The sequence below is a fragment of the Ictalurus punctatus genome, chromosome 4 (assembly GCF_001660625.3).
Source record: "Ictalurus punctatus breed USDA103 chromosome 4, Coco_2.0, whole genome shotgun sequence".
Taxonomy (NCBI): Eukaryota; Metazoa; Chordata; class Actinopteri; order Siluriformes; family Ictaluridae; genus Ictalurus; species Ictalurus punctatus.
In genome coordinates this window covers 27672038-27695904 of record NC_071284.1, presented here as the reverse complement: position 1 = coordinate 27695904, position 23867 = coordinate 27672038, and the positions used below count along the sequence as shown (strand labels likewise).

The 23867-nt window shown below is 37.1% G+C and overlaps 1 protein-coding gene across 5 annotated transcripts in view; it reads right to left on the bottom strand.

The window, feature by feature from the left end:
• The window catches only part of LOC108264659 (voltage-dependent calcium channel subunit alpha-2/delta-1), a 118211-nt gene that overhangs the window by 30890 nt on the left and 63454 nt on the right, over positions 1-23867 (bottom strand). For 2 of the 5 annotated variants that reach the window (XM_053678101.1, XM_047153276.2), the window contains exons 7-18: positions 22046-22177; positions 18854-18923; positions 16777-16827; positions 16495-16594; positions 9341-9499; positions 8971-9078; positions 8770-8848; positions 7607-7656; positions 7391-7474; positions 7146-7223; positions 6441-6521; positions 4154-4228 (exon numbers count right to left, since the gene is read on the bottom strand). In XM_053678101.1, the coding sequence (XP_053534076.1) occupies positions 4154-4228; positions 6441-6521; positions 7146-7223; positions 7391-7474; positions 7607-7656; positions 8770-8848; positions 8971-9078; positions 9341-9499; positions 16495-16594; positions 16777-16827; positions 18854-18923; positions 22046-22177 (1067 nt within the window). The remainder of the gene's footprint in view (positions 1-4153; positions 4229-6440; positions 6522-7145; positions 7224-7390; positions 7475-7606; positions 7657-8769; positions 8849-8970; positions 9079-9340; positions 9500-16494; positions 16595-16776; positions 16828-18853; positions 18924-22045; positions 22178-23867) is intronic. The other 3 variants (XM_053678100.1, XM_053678102.1, XM_053678103.1) reach the window with 3 other exon arrangements.

The following is a 23867-nucleotide window of genomic DNA, read 5'->3' as shown; positions in this document are numbered from 1 at the left end:
ACTGGGTGACTAGGAACAGGAAATTGTTCGACCATGACAGGGGTATAAATATGAGGTAACAAATTCCCTTAGATAATGTTCATAACAATGTGTAAGACCAAGGAATATAGCTGTAATGTGTGCAAAAGGTTGTTGAGATTCACAAAATGGGAAGTGGCTATAAGAATATAGTACAAGCATTGAAAATGCCCATTTCTACCATCAGGGCAATAATTAAGAAGTCCCAGTCATCTGGAAATGTTATGAATCAACCTAGAATTGGACATGTGTCTATATTGTCTCAACGCACTGTGAAGAGAAAGGTTCAAGTGGCCAAAAAATCCCCATAGATCACAGCTGGAGAATTGCACAAGTTAGTTGCATCTTGGGGTCAGAAAGTCTCCAAAACTACAATCTGAAGTCACCTACATCACCACAAGTTGTTTGGAAGGGTTTCAAGTCTTTACTCTCATCCAAAAACAAACTCAAGCATCTTCAGTTTGCCAGACACTACTGGACCTTCAAATGGGATCGGGTTCTATGGTCAGATGAAACTGAAATAGAGCTTTTTGGCAATAAACACCAGAGGTGGTTTTGGCCCACACAGAGAGGTAGTCATATGGAAAAGTACCTCATGCCCACGGTTAAATATGGTGGTCGCTCATTAGTGTTTTGGGGCTGTTTTTCTGCCAGAGGACCTGGACATTTGGTTAGGATACATGGCACCATGGACTCTATCAAATATCAACAGATATTAAATGAAAACCTGACTGCCTCTGACAGAAAGCTTAAAATGGGCTGTGGTGGGATCTTCCAGCAGGACCAAAACATCCAAAACATACAAAAATGGTTTACTGACCACAAAATCAAGGTCCTGCCATGGCCATCCCAGTCCCCTGACTTGAAACCCATGGAAAACCTGCGCGGTGAACTGAAGAGGAGAGTCCACCAGCGTGGACCTCAAAATATTAAGGATAGATTCTGTATGGAGCAATGGTCACAGATCCCTTGCATTTTATTCTCAAACCTCATCAGGCATTATAGGAAGATTCAGAGCTGTTATCTTGGAAAAGGTAGCTAGCACAGAGTATTTAATAAAAGGGTGCCAATAATCATTGCACACCTATATGTATTTTTATAAACCTGGGCTTTGTTTGCAATTGTTTAATAGCCATGAGAGCAGAGTATTTGTTGTGATTTTTTTAAACAAAAGCTCAAAAGTTTAAATAATAAAGACATTTTTTTCACAGCCTTCTTTGCTCATATTTACAATGGGTGCCAATATTAGTGGGGGGCACTGTACATGATGTGACTTTAGCTCAAAGTTCTAGTTAAAGAAGGTAAGACTCAGTCTAAAGCAGTGTTTGTGTCCTATAAAGGGAATGATAACAGGCCAATAAGCTACAGAAGGTGTGTAGTGGTAAGCTAGTGTTGCTACCTCAGCAGGCTCAGTCCAATCTACACTATAATTTACACAGAATTTTCATCTAATACAACTCCAGATAATTATTGGCACTCTTCATGAGAAGAAAGAAAAACTTTTGTATAAACTAAAAATTATACACAATGATTCAAAATTTCTAGATAAAGTACTTAACTTTTTTTAAAAAAGTAATAATATAATTAATCAAATAATAATTAATCAAAATCCATGTGAAAAATTATTGGCATCTCTGAAGAATATCTTACAAAATGCAAATTGGCTTTTTTCATATATATATATATATATATATATATATATATATATATATATATATATATATATATATATATATATATATATAATTTATTTTTTTTTTTTTTGTAAAAGTGCTCAGTAATTAACTTGTAAAAGTGGTGATTCAATTCAGCCAGATTCCCCTAGTCTCCAACCATACCTTGTCAGCACAACACAGCTTGTGTGCTCTTATTCACTCCAGGGAATGATTTACCAATTATTATGTGTAGGAGTGCCCATATTTTATTATAAATACAATATTTAAAAAAAATCTGTCAAATGCATTATTTGTATTTATTTACTGTTACTCACGAAGTTTGCCAATAATAATGGAACTGACTATTATATCATGTTATGGTCTACTGTTGTCTCACCTCATGGAAAGTTACTGCATATTTGTTATTTAATCTGATGTGATGATTTTGTATTCTCCTCTAATGAAAGACATGGAAATAAACACACACATGCACACATGGCCAAGTCATTCTAAAAAAATACATACAAAAAGCAAGCAGATAGAATGAATCTGTATATCATTTAAACACTAAACTTGCATTGGGAACATCTAACAGCATGGAAACTATAATCTCCGTTTTACTATGTAGACTCTAAAAAAGTAGACAGCTTTGAAGAGATGCCCATGTGTAGTGAAGCTAAATGGCACCAAGAGAGTGTAAGCCATTTCCATTTCATCAATATAAAATCAAAAGTGTCCTGTAAAAACAGCTATTCTCCAAACTTTCCTCAGAGTGCTGACTTTCTTGAAATTTCAGACAAATTCATCCCCTTGTGCTCTTCACTCCCTGACGTGCATGCAGCACTTTAAACTGTTTCCAGTAAATGTATCACCCTCTGGTTGTTTAAGGCGTTTGTGCTTGCGTATACACACTGCTCAAGGTCAAGTACAGCGTCCATGCCTCAGAGATTCAATCCATGCCTATCTGTCTTACTCAATCAGTGTGCAAACGCTGCGGCCATATTGGGTCATGGCAAATCACTTGAGATCAAGCCTTCAGAACTGATCAGAGATGGCTCCTGGGAAAAAAATGTAAACACTTTTGAACTCGTGGCCTGCAGTCCACATGAGACTCCGCTGGGAGTAATTCACCTCTGCTGGGTGTGGTGAAAATACTGGTCGCTTTACGAGCCTACATTTTATGAAATGAACACTTATATAAAAATGATCACTGATAAGGAGTTATGCATTGGTATTAAAGGTTATTTGAGACAGAGAAAGGGGTTTTCCATGTCTTGGCTATTTTTCTTTAATCTATATGCTGGAGGGCATAAATTCTGAAAGACATGAAAGTTTGTCATAACACTCAATTATATTAACTGAGTCTATGTGACTCGGTTTGGTTTATTTGATTTGACTTGTTTGTGGGTAAAAGTTAATCCTCTCCATATATTTGACCTGAAGCGTTGTTATTTTACTATGAATTTAACAGCAAATATCACACTTGCCTGTGCATGCTGAATTACTTCAGCACCCCTGCACCATCTGCAATCTTTCTCTGGTACACGTGGCTTCTAGAACTGAGGAATCTTGAATGTTTAAAATACTCTCACAGGCATAACTCACACTCTTACTTGTGATTATGATGTGAGTTTAAAGCACTGAAAGTGTAACCTATTCTCAGATTCTTCACCATGTGTCAGGTTTCCTCCTTACATTGTCCTGTTTAATAACTGGGCAGCAGTTTTCAGTGATGAAGTGATAAATACTCCTTTTACTACATGCACAATGAGAATAAAAGGCTGTCCCACTTGTCCTTGGCATCATTCTTTCTTGTATTCATCACATATGCTTTGTTTCAATGTTCCGTAACACCCTGCATGTGCAGCACAATATTCCACAGCTATGGACCAATATGGACATGGCTGGGATCAATTGAGAAACATATATGCAAGTTCACTGCCAGTTTACAGTGTATTACTTCAGGCAAATTGCAAAAGGTTATGCACAAAAAGCATCCATCACACAAAACATGTGCTCAGGAGCACTGATGGAGGTCTACTCAAGCCCTGATTATATATTCATGTTCTGAAAAGAAATGGTAATACTTTCCAAAATCATGGCTGTGGTCTGAGATCAATAAGGCAATAAGACCGCTTGTAATAGGTGCTGAAAACTTTTTCGATGTACAAGTCAATGTAAAGAAATCAAATGTACTCATAAAGGAAAATTAAGAAGGAAAAAAAGGAAAAGAAACATGTCTGGGCTTTTGTGCCCCAAAGAGTTATACATATACGCATATAAGCCTAGACATATAAGCCTATTCATAAATCTTGTTTTACACAATAAAATAAGTGGAAAATATAGTGGAAAGGAAAACGTAAAACAAAGAGATACAAAGCTTTAAAATATATATGACTGAGAAAGAAACAACTAGCCCAATCAAAAACATGGTTTTGGCACAAATGATGTAGCACTGTGTATAATTCAATGACGTGTACCTTAGGCTGGAGGTTCGGATGGAGCAGCACATAGCCGTTGGGATCAATCGCAAAATAATATCCATTAGGGCCGATCTGAGACAAACAAAACAAGAAAGAAAGATAAATAGTGAGAAGCACATCCTCTTAGGTGACAAGCATCATAATGAAGGACAACCATCGTAACCCAAATCGGTAGAGTCAGAGAGATTGTTTTAGAGTATTGTTTAATCCCGCTGAGCATCGGTATAGTCCAAAATCTCAACTCAGCACGGGCCTAATCTGTCAATCATGTGCAAGCTATGTGTGCTAATCATCTGAGTCTGTTCATCTGGAAATGCTCCTCAGAGCTTAATGGAAAATCACAGCCATTTACAAATCAAGTCTTAAGTACAAACAGATGCTTTTGTAATGCATAATGTAAGCATTAAAAAGCTTATGTCCTCTCCAGGGTGTGTCTGCTGAGAAAAGGCAGAAGGAGGAAGGTCAGATAGGACCAGACCATAGAACAATAGACTATTCTTATTTAGTAATAAATACATTTATTATAAAGGATAAGCACGACTGCTAGCATTTATGATTTTAACATGATTACACCTGATTCTACTTGACTTCAGTACTTAGTTTTATCTATCTATCTATCTATCTATCTATCTACCTACCTACATACCTACCTACCTACCTACCTACCTACCTAACTAACAGCAATGTTTGGAAGGCAAATGAGGGCTTTGTGTAAGTTTGTATGCATGCTACTACTTCCTGTTATTTCAGACCACCAATGGCACTTTCTTTCCAGAAGTGTACTCCTGTTTATGCATTTCCTTGATGATTACCAATACTAAATTCATCACACTGTAACTGTCACCTCACATAGGTACCTATTAAAGGTTCCCACTATACAAGCTAATTCTCAAGCTAATTTTGTCACGAGTTAAGCAAGTCGATTCAAACTACACTGAGTAAATACACTGAGTATTGCGCTCTAATCCTAATTTGCTAATCCTGTTATTATTATGAAAATCTGCACCATCACATAGTGCATACTCCCCTATCTGGATAACTGGCTGGTGTGATGACAAGTGATGAGCCAGACAGAGCTCCTGCTCTCCCTTTTGGAAGCTCTAAGACTGAAAGTTTACTGCCAGAAAAGTCACTTGATGCCTGTGCAGACTGTGTAGTTCACAGGAATTAAGTTTGACTCGTGTGCCATATGAGCCTTTTAATGAAGACAAAGCAGTCTTGGTTTAGGGGGCACAAAATGGCAAACTATTTTGAGGTGGAAGTTGGCAGATGCAAATCTTCTTCCTTTTAGAGTTGCCTAACTATAGGGCCAATGCAATCAGTTGCATTGTCTCAGAATGCAGTTATACCCATTGATTGTCAAAGCCACAAGGAACTGGATCAGATCATTTGAAACATATACAGCAGGGTGGAAGGCAGTCTGTTTATGAACATACAGACAATTTACTGCCCAGTATGGTTCATATACTGGGCTGAAACAGAAACCACTGGCCAAAATGTACAACTGCATTTATGCCTTTATGCACTTCTGTCATGTTATGGATGACACTGTAGCAAATTCAGTAGGCAAACATTGCAAACAATGCCCATTCTATGATTCCATCTACTGTTGACATTGCTGATGGGCAATCTGTGTCCACTACCCATCAAACCAGTCCTACTGTCCCAGGCTTTGAAATTATTGGTGTGGCCCCTGATATGTGGGAATACTCCATGAGGTCTGAGGGAATAATTCATGAATACTCCAAGGAATACTCCATTCCAATGGACACTGCCCTGTTGATCCTCCACTCACTCGCAGAACCACAGTTACATATATAACATTCAGTTATGTGTGTGTGTGGGTGGGGCTGATGCTAACACATAAGAATTTGGGAATTCATTTGTAGATATCATTTGTCTGATTCATGTGTAATTTTTGCATTTTTATTTTAAAAAATGCACATGAAAAAGTAAGAGAGCCAAAAGAGACTTTAAACTTTTTAGATATAAGAACCCTTCAAAGGTTCTTTAATGATTTTGTATATTTGGGGGTTCTTAGCCTTCCAAAAGGATCCATTATTATTAATTATTTTATCTGAGAGGGCAAAACTCAGTTGTAGGCTTTGATATAGAACCTAGTGGAGCCCATATGGACAACCAAACAACCCTTAAGCATTCTAAATTTAACCTTTTAATCTGATTCATTTGAACCCATCAGGAGTTAGGATTAGGTGTACAGATGTTGTACATGTGTGCAGTAAAATGTGCAGTGCATCTATGTGCATGCATTCTGTATGCTCACTGTAAAGCGTGGTGTTAGTCTTTTGATATCATCCAGAGACACATCCACACCCATCACTCCTAGAATGAGCTGGTTCTCGTGCTAGATAAAACAGTAAAGGAGATCATTTTCATTCAGGGTTGCTCATGCAAATAACAAATGAGTTAAGGGAGAGGGTATTAAAGATCTTAAGATCTTATTAACACGATCAGCTAGATGTCACTAACGCTTTAGTGAAAGATGTTTAACATTCAAAGTATCATCCTGATGGGAAAAGGGAGCGCAGCTCATGCATAAGAAAGGTAATGCCTAATACCATTATGGCACTTGTGAGCACATTTCACACAATTCCACTGAGAGACAGAACACTAAGCTCCCAAGCTGAGTAGTTTACAGACATACAGTTTACTTTGACCTATAACTGTTCTTTAGGACATAATATTTACTTTCCACTACTGGGAATATCTTAATACGCCTCAGCTGATTTCCCGAAAGGCTACTGTCCTGGTGGTTACTATGCCTGGAGATAAAGGCTTCTGCGTCACTACTAACAGCTTTTTGTTAGTAAAAGTAACAAAAATATCACACATTTCCAGTGAAAAGGCTATTAATAGCTGTTTGGGTCAAGCATGGTGTTCTGTTCTCTGTTCATTGATTGAAATATCTCAGAATTTGCACTGCTTAGAGTTTCTAGGTCAGTTTTGAGATCAGTGAGTTCATTCAAACCTGGATGCGTGAGCTGTTTTCTCTGGATTTAGTCTTGTTGAAGACAGGTAGAGTGCCTGTGATGACCAGACCCAGCTCCTGATGAGGTCAGAAACAACTGGTACTGTAACATATCTATCACACCTTACCACTCATTCTGTTGTCATTTTTATATAACGCATGAAAGTCTAAAAAAAAAAAAAAAAAAAAACCTGTACTACACAGAAATATAAATTTTATAAGTAATATATTTTTTTTTTAAATACCAAGGCGTCCAGGTAAACGTTGGTCCATTGCACCTGTTTAGCATCAGCCAGGACCATGGGTCTGCCCAGGACATCCAAATACTCCTGTACAACACATAACAAAAATTATCAGGTCAAACATGTGCATATTATCAATATGTGGCTAATTTGTGAATCAAAAAGTATATGACCAAATCAAATATCATTAGGGAGAATCATGATGCTTTTGGATAAAACCTGTGTGTTTATGCGGATTGCTCCAATAGAAGGGATTTCATAGAAGTAACCTGAAACCAATCAAAGATGGATTAATCTTTTTTTTTTTTTTTATTGTAACATGCCTTGCTTTTCATAAAGCAATGTGCAGCATATTTCTGCCTCTAGAGGGCAGAAGTAGAAATTATGTGTTTCAGTAAATGTGGGCACAACTCACTGATGTACATACAGTATATTACTTTTGGAGTTTGAGGGGAGAAATGTCATCAAACATCCAATTAATTAAGCAGTTTTTTTATGTTTGGAAGTGTGCAATCAGGGAGTAAGTATGTAAGTAAGTAAATAAATAAATGTATTTGTATTTTGTAGCATTTTTGTATGCTGTAAGCAACAATATGAAAATATTTGAAAATTCAGAATCTGTGCTATTTTTCGAAGATTTAGTGATTTTGTGATCGCAGAACTTAATGCAAAACTTGCAATTCTTCAAAATTACCACAGATTTGGGCCAAGATGCATCATGTGACATCATCACAACGTGCATTCAGCCAAAGCTCTCTTCAATTCACATGCACTGAACATGAACATTCACCAACAAACTTCACTGCAAAAATCTGTGCAAAAAATTTTGTGCGATTGCAATTTCGCCAAATTCAAGTAGTTTTCTGCATACTGCATTTTTTAAAAAGCCGCAGCAAAATCAAGCATTTTTGTCTGCAACAGTCATAAAAAAAACTGCGAAATCCTGTACAGATAGTACATAATGATGCCACTAGTGCTTTAAAATGCCACTCCACATCACATCAAAACTGTATACAGTTACACGTCATTGTAAGATTTATTTGTTGTAGTTCTTAGTAATTTGTGTAAGTATACTGTAAAAGCCCACATTTAATGAAACACGTCTTTTTTTATTTATTCATAACTGCTCACATATATAACTTCTACATACATATATAGAGATTTATAGTTATGGTTATATAGATTTCTAAGTTAGTATGGTAAAATAATTACAATGCATTTGGGGAAAAGAGCATTTTCAGTGCAAATCAAGGGCAAAATTTTATTTATAGCAAAGATCACAAAACTCCAGAATTCTGGGAACAATGGGTTCAACAGATTGAAAAGAAATACTTAATTGAAACAAATGCTTCATTTGAAAAATAAATTCTCCTAGCATTTACCTTTATTGGCACAAGCCATCCACTGTATAGGTCCAGTGTCATAGTTGTGTTGGCCAACAGAGAAAGTAAAGACCCGGACCTGACGAAAAAAGAAAGAAAGAAAGAAAAAAAGAAAGCAAGAACATGGTTGACATCAGACAAAGCAAAGAGCTATATAGTGAGATATTTAGTTTTGTTTAATAGAAAAGCCTCTCTTCACACCTCCTTATCACGGTTGTATCTTTCAAAGATCTCCTGAGCTCTCTCCTCTCCTCCGTCAGTAAACAGCATGATTATTTTATTGCAGTTAGCTCTTCTTGACACATTCTGCTAAAATGCATTTTCAAAAGCTGCAGTTACAAACCAGCACCAGCAGAGAGCACTATGCAATAATAACACAATAACAACACTGCATTACAGGTTACTCATTGAATTAAGAGTAGTTATAGGGAGGAAATGCAATGATGTCTCTAAGAAAACATTTGTTTCGTCATTGAATTAATGTCTTGTTGAATGTGTATCGAGGATTTAAACAGGAAGAGATGAAAGATAATAGTGACAGGCATAATAGGAAGATCAAATAAACACTCACATCTGAGAGCTGTTTGAAGGCAAATTCAAAGCCCTTTGTGTAGTTGGTTATGCCCTTAGCTGTAATGTTCTGCACTGCATCTTTCAGGATTTTCTTATTGCGGACGTTGGCCTGAACCAGATGGTCGAAACATGCTGTGTTGTTCACTTTTGTGTTAAACTGGTGAAAGTGACATACATACACAAACACACACACACACACACATACAGAATACTGCTCTAATAACACTTTCAAAACATGCTAACCTTTCCCATCAAAACCCAAATCATTAAAAAAAAAACTGAGTTTTTTTTTTAATTATATATCTGGAGTTTAAAGTGTGATAGTCGGTGTGTTTCATTCCATCAAACTGATATGGAGTTATTAATGAGCACTGGTCTGACAAGCTGTATTAACTTAAAAGTTTCAGCTCTTTGCCTCTGAAATGGATTTCTGTGATGTGTCACTTGAAGTTGTTGACCTTTGCAATCCTATTACTGAGAGACAGAGTGATGGGAAAAGTGAACACAGTTGAAGGAAAATATGAGAATACAAAACAAGGTCAAAGGTCAACAAGATCAAATGGCAGTGGAATTAAATGAGTGACTGTGTACATGGTATTGGACCAATCTATGGTTTAATATGTTTAAGTGATGTTTAGTGTCATCACCATGCAGACCCTAAATGACTCAGTACTCCCAAAGGACATATTTTTCCAAATAGAGCAGGAGATGACGCTGAAGCATACGCACATGCATGCACACACACACAAACACACACACACACACAAACACACACAAACACACACACACACACACACCTGCAGTTTAGAAACCATAAGATCTTGCTGGAACTTTCTCTAAGAGTTACAGTACAACACAGGCTTTGTCCTAGAAGCAATAACTTCTAATTGCAGCCAAACCTGAGTCTGACGTGTATGTTTTTTCACTTTAGCCTAGGTGGTGTCTGTTTCTTCCAGTCTATTGTTTCAGAAGACCTGCCTCATAACTCATACAGACACTACAATACTCACAAACAGCTCAATTGAAGCTCTAACGCACTAGTGCATTGTGTGATAGTGTGATAGAGCCTTAGTAAACCTGAATATGTGCCTTGATGTCTGATAATTACCTCAATAACAAAGAACACTTCACAGAACCCCATCCTGCTCCATTCATTAACTGAAATGGTATCAACTATTTCTCCGTCTCTCATTGTTCTACACTCACTCTAAATGTCATATTTACATGAACATGCACACCAGTTATAAAATTATATAATGACAACAGTGCATCCTCTGGCAAAAAAAGGCACAATGGTTGCAGGAAACTGGGTGTTTAGAAAACATCAACTCAATACTACATAGACAAAACCCCTATAGAGAAACATGTGGCCAATTATAATCAATAAAATAATCCATGCATGTGGTTAATAAATTATTAAATCTCTAATTTGTCTGTGTACATTTACAATACATTTATGCGTAAAGGCTATTTTGGAGAAACAGAAAGGTAAACCGAAAACAACAATGAATTTACAGGCCAAGCAGGGACAGAGGAAAAAGGTTAATAAACAACTGGATATTGATTTTTTTTTATTGATTTTTTTTTTATTTTGGCTGTGTACAATAGTACAAATATAGGTATAATTGTATTAAATTTACGACTGACGTTCTGCAATTTCACACTAGAGTCATTGTTCTATTTTAACTACAATATGCTGAAGCCACAACAACAAAAAATGGTCACTCAAACTGCTGAAAGACAGCAGTGCATCTATGTGTGTGTGAGCATGCCACAGTTAAAACTCCTTGTAGATGCTTCAAACTCACTGCATTCACAAATTTGCACACAATACATGTGTCTTATAGCTGAATGAATTGAGGTATGTAAATGTGAATTGCTTTTACTACTACTACTACTACTACTGCCACTATAACTGCTGCTATTACTGCTACTACTACTACTACTACTACTACTACTAATAATAATAATAATAATAAATTTAGCCACACACAGCAATCTGCAGGGTCCAAGCACTCCTTACAAATAATGCCTCCAGTGTCCAGTTCTTGCCAAGACACAGAGAACCATAAAGAGTTCATACACAAACTTACTTATGAAGTTTTGTGATGATAGCTCAGTGTTTAGAATGCCTGTTGAAAGCTGATTGACTGCAAGTGGCCATGCTTTTTGATGTCACTATTTATTAAAAATCCAGTTACAGATTAGCAGATGAATGCAGCACACCAAATTACAGCTCAGTTGGAGTTCTGATTCCTGAGAAACAGCTATTTGAACTTAACTCAAACGCCCATGCTTAGGAAGAGCACCCCCAGTGGCCAATTTGAGTGAGACTGCTACTAGCTACTCAGCTACTAGTAGATCCCTCCCTGAAACTACTATTTCATGACAACAGTTTAATGGGAACCTTTACAAATGCAGCTAAAACCTAATAGAACATAGATGAACCCTGCTGGATTTCAGCATTAGTCTTATGGTTCTTAAGAAACAGCTATTTAGACTCAAACCCCACTTCTTATGTATTACCCCACCCCATCCTTTGCCAACATTCTTAGAACTAGGGAAGGGTGATATCTTATCATTTGCGATATACCAGTAGAAATTCTTCCTATGATACGATAAAGCCTAGTTGATGACATATTTCTGTGTGCGCCGGTGTGCGACAAATTCGCAGCTCGCGTGCAGAGTGAAAACAAGTACGGCGTAAGGTGGACTTGAAGCTGAAGAGGAGTTTATCGTTAAACGAGGAGCTACCTGTACAATCTGGATCTGGTTTGGTTACAGAAAATCAGTTTTACTTTTAGATCAGTGGTTCTCAACCCGGGGGGCACGGAGATATCAGAAGAGGGTGAAAATTGGCTTAAAAAAAAAAAAACACAGACAGGGCATCATTTGGCTACTCTGTGTATTTTATTGCTTTTCAAAAAGAATGTGCATAAATTAAGTTTTAGCCTGCCTTTTATCTAGTTGTCAGTGGAGACCAGTGTTGCCAACTTTTCAGACCCCTTCAGCGCCTTTTTTTTTTTTTTTTTTTTTTTTAAAAAAGCACCTAGCGACAAATCGTGCGACTTTTTGGACAAACCTTAGCTACTTTCCAAATGTTGCCAGTACTGTCCTGCAAGTGCAAAGTCTTGCTTTCCGCTGCACTCACACGTCTCTCTGTGTCTGCTCTGTTCAGTGAGAGGCTAAGAGCAGGAGTAGCACATCCCAGTGATCACATGGCAGCTGACATAGACGTGAATGTAAAAATAAACAAGCGCAGATGTCCCACTGATCGATTTAACAATGTCATGGATAACGAGACGTGCCCTTCGTTCCAATTTACATAATTTGTATGCAAATGTTTTTAGAATGCAAAACGAATGGAATTCAACATGTTTTACATGTAAAATAGTCCACGCTATTACAGCCTAGTTCTCTTGTTCAAGTAGATCATTCATTTTCCATACCTGTCCATTATATAGTTTTATAAAAGTCATAAAAGTTATTTTTAAAAATCATAAAAGTTAGGAAAAGTAATTTTAAAAAGTACAAAACCATAAAAGCAAAAAAGAAAGATCTATCTATCTATCTATCTATCTATCTATCTATCTATCTATCTATCTATCTATCTATCTATCTATCTAAAACAGATTATAGATTAAGTTATATATAGATAGATTTTCTATAGAATAGATAATCATTATACCTTGTCTCATCCAATAAGTGTGTGTGTGTGTGTGTGTGTGTGGGGGGGGGGGGGGGGGGGGGGGGGGGCATGATAGGGGAGGTTTGGGGGGCCTTAGTTACAAAAGGTTGAAAACCTCTGTTTTAGATCAGTGTTTGTGTTTCTGAAGCTCTCAAGACTGCATGCAGCTGTCACTTGTAGCCAAAAACAGTGGTGAATGGTACTATATTTATATCGTCACTGATATCGTTATCGCAATAAATACCAGAAAATATTGTGATATAGTTTTAAGTCCATATAGCCCATCCCTACTTAGAACCTTGTACCAAACATGTATTTCATGTTTGGTTCAAAACCATATGACCAATCATGAATTACAGCTAATTGAGTAAACTAGCCCTGCCTCCTTTTATTTTTTTGACACTGATTGACATTTGGAAGCCATATTGTTATTAACATTATTAAGGTTCACGTGCTCCTGATTAGTCTTACATGTTTTGTCAAGATTGCCCAAAAATCCCAGGACTATAAATATGCACAAGCAATCATGAGTTATAGCTGTTTGAGTAAATTATACTTGATTGACATGTGGCAGCCATTATTTACAAATTTCAACATATTTTTGAGAATTATTGAGCTCACACTTTGCTGAGTAGTCTGCCACTAATTATGAAGATAGGCCAAAAATCCCAGGACTCGTTCACAAAAGTAGGTTTAGCATATTATGCAAATTAGCAAAAAAAAATAAAATAAAAAAAATCTAAGTGGACAGAGGCTTTTACTGAGGGAGAACCCAAGGAATGAGTGCTAAAAAAAGAATGCCCTATACCGCTACCATTAGGCCAATCAGGCCCATTTCAACTGCCTGAGTAGCTGCAGGGAGCACTACCTTACTTACATTTTTATTTATGTGTTTGTAATGTTGTTATTTAACTTTATTTAAGTTACATTTCTCTATGGCTTACAGTTTGGTCTGTACAATTTGTTTTATAATAATAATATTTAATAATAATAATAATAATAATAATAATAATAATAATAATAATTACAAAGAAGAAGAAAGAAAGAAAGAAAATCCTAACAATTGCTAAAGGCTTCCAGCACCCTTGGTGCTTGGACCCCTAATAATAATGTTAATCTGTATGCAAATTTTAACTTTTGAACTCAATCACACATTAAACAATGGTGGGAAGTAAGAATTCATTTGAGATGCAAAGTTGATATTGTAGTGTCTAGTGATTTGAAACAGGAAAAGACCAAAGACTTTTCTCTGAAGAACACCATGGGAAAAGGGAAAACGGGAAGTGTGTGTGTGTGTGTGTGGGGGGGGGGGGTAATGGGGGGCTAGACTGTTTACTTTTCAACGAGATAAACCGTATCTTGATAAACCATAAAGACTTATCTCTGAAGAACACCATAGGAAAAGGGAAAAAGGGAAGTGGGGGGGGGGGGGGGGGGGTTAGACTGTTTACTTTTCAAGGAAATAAACTATATCTTGGGAAAGTAAAAAGTAAACCAGTGAAGTGCTTCTGATTTTAATCATAAGACAAGCTGTGCAATACCACAATCTCAAAATAGCTTGTAATTATACTCTATGAATTTGAATTCATACCTGTATTGGTGCTCTACATATTCTGCAAATATCAAACATAATTATATACATGTATATAAAAGAAATCTGATCCTATGAGACAGAACACTAGCTCACATGATACTGCATGTGGCTCAACAGGTCACTGTGGCAAGCAAATAAAATATTCCCTTCCAATTTAGTTGACCAGGTGCTGCATTTGCACTCAGACACATGCTTGACAGTGCTGACAGTCAGCCAAATTCAGGACAGATGTGGGGTTCTGTGTCCATGCCAAGCCATAAAGCAGCAGACACTGACATCCAAGATCCCTGTTCTAACTGCATAGCAGCTGTGCTTCTGAATGGTCAAATTAATCTACGGACATTTCACATGCTTGTTGTTATTTGGTTACATTTTAAAGCTTGGTAAGGCACCATGGTCAATAATACAGTCTACAATTTAAAATGCAGCTCTAATATATTTCCATAAAAAAAACTTGTTAACTGTTTATCCCTAATGTCTGTGAAGCCTACTGAGGATGTGTGTTCTCTCATACAGATAATTCCTCAAGTGTAATCAATTGGGGTCTTGTGTGATGGATGGATAATGGAGACCTTAAGGCCACTGAGGCTTCCAGACTGACATGGTGTCATCAGGCTGCCCCATCACTGAGAGCTAATGCTGTGAGTGATGAAATCTTCTGCAACAGCGCCTAAATCCTGTGTCATATATCACAGCTTGAGCCCTGAACCTAACATCTGAACCCAACTCCCTACATCAGAGCCCTATATCCTTCACCAGAGCCCTACATCCTTTACCACAGCCCAACAACCTACACCAGACAATCGACAATCTTCACTATATATGCATTTATAGACCTGCTCTAGAGCTCTATTAATTATCTTACACTAAAGGAAAAAAGCAAGCATCCAATTAGCTCTCTGTCCACCTTCACACACACACACACACACACACACACAAACACACACATACAGACACACCACCTGTTCTTCTGTAATTCATCTCATCAATACTAAGCAAGCATGATCAACACAACTTGTCTGAGTTTAGACACACACACACACACACACACACACACACACACACACGCACACACATGCACAGCTGACAAATCTCAGACAGCATACACTCTGTCAATGCACTGAAGCAGTAGTGCAAGAAGCAATCTTTCTAAAGTCCCAAGGAAAAAGAAGTTGGGAAAAAAAACCTATTCTTTTTGTAAAGCATATGAACTGAACATGACATTCGAATCTTCAAATGTCATAACATCAGCTTGTCTAGTAAGGGTGTAAAATTCCCAATAAGCATGGCAGATCTGTCAGGTAATGACACTCTAGAAACTCTGGGAGAGTGTGTCGGACAGTGGCTGGGCTTCAGTGTAAATCAAAAGAGAAGGAAGTGTAGCTCTGATTAATCCAGCAGAACTTTTCTCTGCTCCAGGCTGCCAAGTTTCTTTCAGTGAAATGATAGATGGGCATTTCCTCAGCTCACTCTGTGCCTGATCTCTCAGCATTCGCTTTCGCCGCCCACCTCCAATTCAGAACATCCACCTGCTGAAGCAGCCTTTTCATTAAGAGCTTGTTTTCAAGTGGCACACTGAAGCCAGATCCATATTTCATTATTTCACCTCCATCCCTCACCTTGTCCTTCTCACAGAGTCAGACACACCACACACATATACTTATGAATGCGTAACCATTTTTTTCTGATACACTGCACAGATAGAGTGTAATGTACTCCAACATACTCCTTCACAATCTAACATACCCTGACTTGAATTAGTCTTTTTTTTCCACTAAGAAAAAAAAATCATATTATTCATCATATTTTTAAGTCTTTATCATGGACCTGCCAGATTTAACCATACACACACACTTGAACACACACTTACATTCACTACGTTAACATAGTCATCATCTGAGAGAGTCTCCAGCATCTCACTGACGGACGTTCGGATGAGTTTCAGAGTTAATCCAGACACGCTTCCGCTCCTGAAACACATCGATAGAGACATGACACCTGAATAACTGCATGTACACACACTTCAGCAACTGAGCACCATTCAGCCACACACAGCCTCTGTAGAGGCAGACAAACAGGAGGAAAAAAGAGCAGATCCTCGTTCAAGTCATGGTCTGAAACAGAATAATGTACTAATATGAAACCCACTCACGCATCCACCAGAATGAGCATGTCCTTAGGTGAGGCAGCTCCCTGAACATACCTGAATAAAAACAACAGGTACAACACTTCAGTACTGACACCAAAGAAACACACATTTAGGTGTTAATACATGATTACACTTTAAAGTTACTAAGAAAACACATTATACATAATAAAATATGCATCTATCCTTTTAAAAACATGCAGGTTTAGGTTTTAAACATTTTGCCAAATTATATCACACTGAATTCTATTCACAATGTGGTTCTAACATTCTAACATATAAATACATTTTTTGTTACATATGTTACAGTATATCTTACTTGATAAATGCAAATAAACCCTAACATTTCACAGCAGTTAAGTGCTATGTATACTTAAAAAAGGGCAAAAACCTGAAATAGAAGTGACATTTTAGAATTACTTGTCAGAGCAAATACTACCCCTTTTGAATCATGGTTTGGCCTAAACCATGTAAATACATCAAAGTGTTGGATAAGTAAAGAATAAACCTGATGGGGTGGTGTGATGAGGCCCCAAATTTGCTAAATTATTATTATTTTTTAATGTTAGTGAAAAACATGTACTTTTCGATTGTTTATAGTTGACATTGATGTAATGTTGGAGAACATCCACAAAACATCTGATTATCACCTACTGTATATGTATATTGTGAAGAGATATAAGGTCTTTCGTTTTTTTTTCTCTTGAAGTTAGTATGACAGAAAAAAACCACACAGCTTTTTCATGTTACTGAGAAACCAGAATATACAGGGTCCTCTGTCCTGAAGATTATCCCTTAGTGGAAAATTACAAAGTGCTAACACTGCTAACACTCCTTTTATAAACATCTCACGTCTCCCTTAAAGAACGATTCACCATGTTCCCAATTAGACATTTTAAAATTTGATTATTAAGAGGCACAGATTATGTTGCGTGTCCACCAAGCAAGTCCCTGTGAACTTACTGTTGCTGTAGACATGATAACATATTAGAATGATAACATATACAGTATTGCATTTGGCAGATGCACTTATCCAGAGCGATTTATAGAATTGCTTTGAAGTCTCTATCAGTAAATACATCCTGATACTGGTTCACTAAGACAGGGACTAAGAAGACCATCAGTTTAAAAACTCTGTCGGGGAGGTAATATAGTAAAAAAACAAAAAACAAAAAAAAACACACACACAAACAACGTATTATTATGTTCAATAAAGTGCTAATTTAAGTATTTCAGGAACAGGTAGGTCTTAAGACATCATTTGAAGACTGCCAGTAACTCATCTGTTTGGACATCTAGGGAAAGTTCATTCCACCACTTAGGTGCCAGAACAGAGAATGTATGTCTTCCTTGTACCCTGAGAGATGGTGGAAACAGTCAAGCAGTACTAGAGGATCAGAGCGAGAGCTACTAACAGAGCTGCTATTAAATGAATCAACACCAGGGAAAAAAAGTACATTTAGCTCACCTCACTATTTTTGTTCCCAGAGTGATTTGCCTGTTGTATGTAAGCAGAGTTTTCCTAGTTATTGTTCTTACTGTGTACTATCAGGTTTTCAAGCTAATTAGTGATTTACTTCCAGTGTTGTGGTTTACATTCTGTGACACATTTATTTTTGTTATCTCTTCGTTTAATTAGTGCTGTTCAGGGCTTTGTTTATATATTTAAACAAAGATTTTTGGAAACTCACCTCCACGTCTCTATGTGGATGCTATAAGAGTGTCAGATACATAGATCAGGGCTGCATAATACAGTATGTCATTTTTGTAATCACCACCGGCTTTTCAATACTGGCTTTAGCAAAACTGATGTAGCAGAAGCCTGTAATATGTATATGAGAACTAATGAAACTGGTTTTGTTGTGTTTTATGAGCATTTTAATCATTCAGATAAAATGTTGGTGGCTTATGAATTATTGATTTTGATACATCAGGGCTTATTTAACAGGCTCACCATTTTAAAGAAATTGACAGGCATATCCCAGTCACAATGTATGACAATATAATTACAATGTACTACTTTTTCCATATTGTGCAGCCCTAACACTCATTCAAACAGAACTGTGAAAATGTTAGTAGGTACCAGGGTCTGCGGCGGACGTCATATAGGTCAATTTTACTTGGCGTTTTCCTGGCATCCTTCCACGGAGAGGCTAAATGTGAAAGGAGATTATTAAATGTTAAATTACTCAACAAGTAAAAAGTAAACTTCTGTGACAAATTGATCATATAAGATTTTCTTTGTATAATGGGGATGCTGTATTGTGTAACACATTATCATTAATGAGCAGAACTGCTCCTATCACCAGGATTTAACATGTCAACATATTTCTTGCATAATAATGTTCCACATTAATATGCATGAGATGTGAAAATGAAGCTGAGAATAAATACATACAAGGACTAATGGTAGCATTTAGACATGGAGATTAATCTCTCTTCAAAACAGCATATATTAACATGTAAAATGCATAGTTTCTACAAAGATACAGAAGAGAGCTCCAACATTTATATCGGAAATGATTACCAAATATTTTAATTAATTAATGATTTTTTAACATGGTGGAATAAAAGTAAGCAGATGGAGCGGAGTAATTACTTCCAGGCTAGTGGGTGTAAATTTCAACACACTGGTCTAAATAATAAAGAGCTGTGTGTGTGTGTGTGTGTGTGTGTGTGTGTGTGTGTGTGTGTGTGTACCTCAACAGAATTGCTGTCACTGAATATGTGCTGACGTCTGAAGTGCGTGTTTATGATTGACAAGCTGATTGAGTGAATCTGACCTTTTTATTGCTTGTGAATCCTTGCAACTTCTATTAAAAGTACAGTAGTGTATGTATATATATATATATATATATATATATATATATATATATATAATGTGTGTGTGTGTGTTGTGTGTGTGTGTGTGTGTGTGCGTGTGCGTCATAGTAATGTGCTGTCAGATTTAATGAGGCTATGATTAATGAGTTGAACACACAGACACACACACACACACACACACACCAAAATTAATGCGATAGGCCCACAATTTCTCTATCCCTCTAAAATAGCATTTACATTCTTAATACTTTAGACAAAGATTTAAAATAGGAATGCACAATTTATATGCAGACTTTAAACTAAAGAGCCACTAATGGGGAACCTGAAAGTAATTGAAATTTGCTAAGTGCTTCATCAGTTCTCTACTCCATCATCATTAGAGTGCTGGGGTCTTTAGTGAGCTCTCTGCTGAGCTGATAGCACACAATTTAATAGTAAATTGTGTCATTTTAACCAGAACATTACATCATATACACAAGTTAGACACGGTGAAACTGGGTTATTGATAGGATTGGTCCTCATGAAGACTGGTGGGAATATTATAAGCGAGGGTAAAAACTTGTTAATTTTGCTGCTTAAAGTGTTTCAAGTCCATAATGCTCCACATGGCTTCTAAGCAGATACCAAATATATTAAACATTCATCCATCCATCCATTTAATGTACCGCTAATCCTACACAGGGTCATGGGGAGCCTGGAGACGCAGATCAAATATAATGATAATAATAGTGAGTCTTTATTGATCACATATACAAATGCACAATGAAATTCTTTTCTTTGCATACCCCAGCATGCTAGGAAGCTCAGGTCAGAGTGCAGGATCAGCCATGATACAGCACCCCTGAAGCAGAGAGGGTTAAGGGCCTTGCTCAAGGGCCCAACAGTGGTAGCTTGGCAGTGCTGGGGCTTGAACCCCCGCCCTTCCGATCAGTAACCCAGAGCCTTAACCACCAAGCCACCACTGCCCCTAGACACCCTATTGTAATCTATGTGATTACAAAATTTTGTTAAGTAATCTATATGACATTTGCACAAATAACAAATGTCAATCAATCTGATGTGGATGCCAGAATTAAACATTTCTTTGAAAGACAGAGGAGGCTTAGTCTTGCTGTCACATTTGTACCAACCGACGCTGCCCACACGATGTAAAGTGTCTCACTATTATGAAACGGGAGGTGAAGCAGAAGCAGGTGCAGATCAGCATCTTTATTTACAAACAACAGTCAAAATACAGAAAATGCGGTCGATGCTGGACAAGATCATCAAGGTTAAACACAAGCTAAAGTCGGGGCATAGAATGAGAGCAGGACACGAAAATAAGACCTCTTAGCATGCGTAACACATTCACCAGTACATTCAGGTATACATATAATACTGCGTGAAGTACACAGTAACACGAGGGCTTTAAATAGCAAACATAATCAAGCTGGAACACCGACAGCTGGGGCAAATAAAGACACACCCTCGAACATCAACCAATGCTTGAACAGAAGGAGAGCCAAAACCAAAACAAAGGCACGTGTTCATATACACAAGTTCAGTCTCATGCACGCACGCAATTTTATTTGATGAATATACCCATGAATGGGTATAGTGTAAATGCATATGTCCAGATTCTATACGCTGTGAACTATGTACAAGATCACAATCTACAACATACACATTTTTGCAAAGTTTTATTGTACATGTGGTCAAAAAATAAAGAGGACCCTTGGTACATTGCTGTCAAATGCATTAATGGAGTAAAAAGATGTCACTTAGCTGAACGTAATGGAGGTTAGGATGGATGCAAATGCAGATAAGAGTTTTATTAAAGAGAGGCAGGCAGACAAATCCAAAACGTGAGACAATAGTGTGGTTAAAAAACAGATCAGGCAAATGGGCATAAACGAGGCAAAACAGGAATCGAGGGCGAGAATAATACTTCGCATAGAGTAAAGAATACATTGAAAGTCTTTTCAAACTGTGGTGTGATTGTACTGTGAATTGGATGCAGGTGTGCATGATTAGAATGAAGGTGAGTGTTCTGGGAATCGCGGTCCATGGCGGCCATGTTTGTAGGCCGCAGCGCAGGATGGGAAATGTAGGCACTGGTTTGCTGTGATATGACAAAAGCGGGGTGTATTACATTAAAGGTCATGCATGCTTCATACACATGCTGTTTACTGTTTACAACACAAACTAAACCAGCGCCTAGTTAGAGTCTTCATTAAATGTTTCTGAACACGTTTTCCTAAATGGGGTCCATAACTTTTTCCTCTATATGGCTGGTGTGTAAATAAGATGCTGTCATCATGAACACACACATAGAAATACCCACCCTGACCACCTCAACACCCCCCCAGAAAAAAACAAACAAACACACAAACAAACAAACAAACAACAACAACAACAACAACAACAACACCAACACACACACACACAGGTACAGACACTTTAAAAAGCATACCAGGATAGTAGCGAGCCAGTCCTGTAGCGCTGCCAAACACTTGCCAGAGTAAAGTCGGGTCTTCCTCCTTGTTCTTCTTGAAAACATCCTCCAGTGCTTCAGTCCAGTTCAGTTCATTTAACACAATGGTGGCTAGAGACAAACACATGCACAAGGTTTTACATTTCTATAGCATCCATTTAAAAAAATAATAAAATCAGAAAGTAAATACTTCTGCTTTCTGTCCTGAAAATTTTCCTGTGTCTGAAAAGATAAACTTCTAAAAAAAAAAAAAATAGATTTACCTTTCACTGTTACACAGTGCTGACACTGGAGTCTCCTTCCAAAAATGCTAAAAAAACATTTCCTCACCATTTCAACAATTACACACATTCTTAAAGCCATTTATGTGTAATGACCTCCATACAAGCACCTATGAATTAGCTGTTACTATAAAAATAAGATAATTTAACATTTAACTTACTGTCCACGCTGCTATTATGGAAAATACAGCAAATCAACATTTTCTGACCAATTAGAATCAAGAATTAAATGCCAATGTGGTTCATGAAGTATTCCATAACTGACATGCATTTGGTCAGAATGTTTAGAAAATGTGTGTTTTATTAGAAAAAGCAGATCACAGGATCTTAAAGTGGTTTATTTGCCTTAAGCCATATTTGGATTTGATTAGTTTATCAGGGGGACATCTGTAATACATTTTTTGCAGATCTCCTCAGTGATAAAAATCTCACAGGAACAAAAGGACAACAGGAGCTGCAAGTTTCCTCCTTGGAGACTCATCAGGAATGACAGCAATTTGAAGTTTCCAAAGACCTCCCAGCTGTACTCATCATACTTCAAGCTGTCCAACAATGTCTTGACACTGTTGTAATCCTCTTTGAGGTCAGAAACAGACTTTATGTGAATGAAAAGATCAAATTCACCCACTTTCTCAGTGAAAATAGATACATTTCAAAATACCAATGAGCTGGTCACGAAAGCAAAGTTTGAGGGGAATAACAGACATTTTCTATACTTTTCTGGAATAGGCAATTATGAAATAACACTACCTAGGAACAAAAAAAATAATTAAACATTTGTTACATAGTGTTATTAGAGTTTGGCAACAAAAACTGTAGGTAAATTGGCCTGTAATTTTCTCAGAGGAAAACAGAGGAAAACACTGACATTTTGGTTGATTGGGAGGGTAATAAATTCACAAAGTATGGAATTAAATTTGTGACAAAGGTATTGAACATAACTTTTCAAGAAACAAACAAACATATACAACAGAGAGAAGAGAGAGAGAAGAAAAACACTCTGAAATAATCTAAGAAAAGTCTTCAAATAATCTAAAAAAAAATAGTCATATGAAACTACCCAAACCTTAAATATTAATTACGAACTAATATACTGACGAAGTAAGTAAGTACTTTCCACTACAAAGTACAAACACTACTCATCCAGAACCAAAATTCACGCCACTGTACACGGCAAACGTAAACGTGCGGAGCATAAACAAAAACTTTGAAAGATTACACGAAAACTTTGAAGGCGTAAACAAAACGTTTGAAAGCATAAATGAAAACTCTGACAGCACATTCATAAACCAAGATTAGCACAAACAAAGCTTAGAAAGCTGTTAACAAAGAATGCTGTTTGTTTGAAGACAATGTTAGATTTTTGCCACCGAGTCCACTGTTTTCAGTTCCAGAGTGTTTTTCTTCGTCATTGTATATTTTTGTTCACTTCTTGAAAGGTTACGTTGAATACTTTATAATACACAAATGTAATTCCATAATAAAGGACCACCTGTAAAATAAGAAATTACCCCAGGACT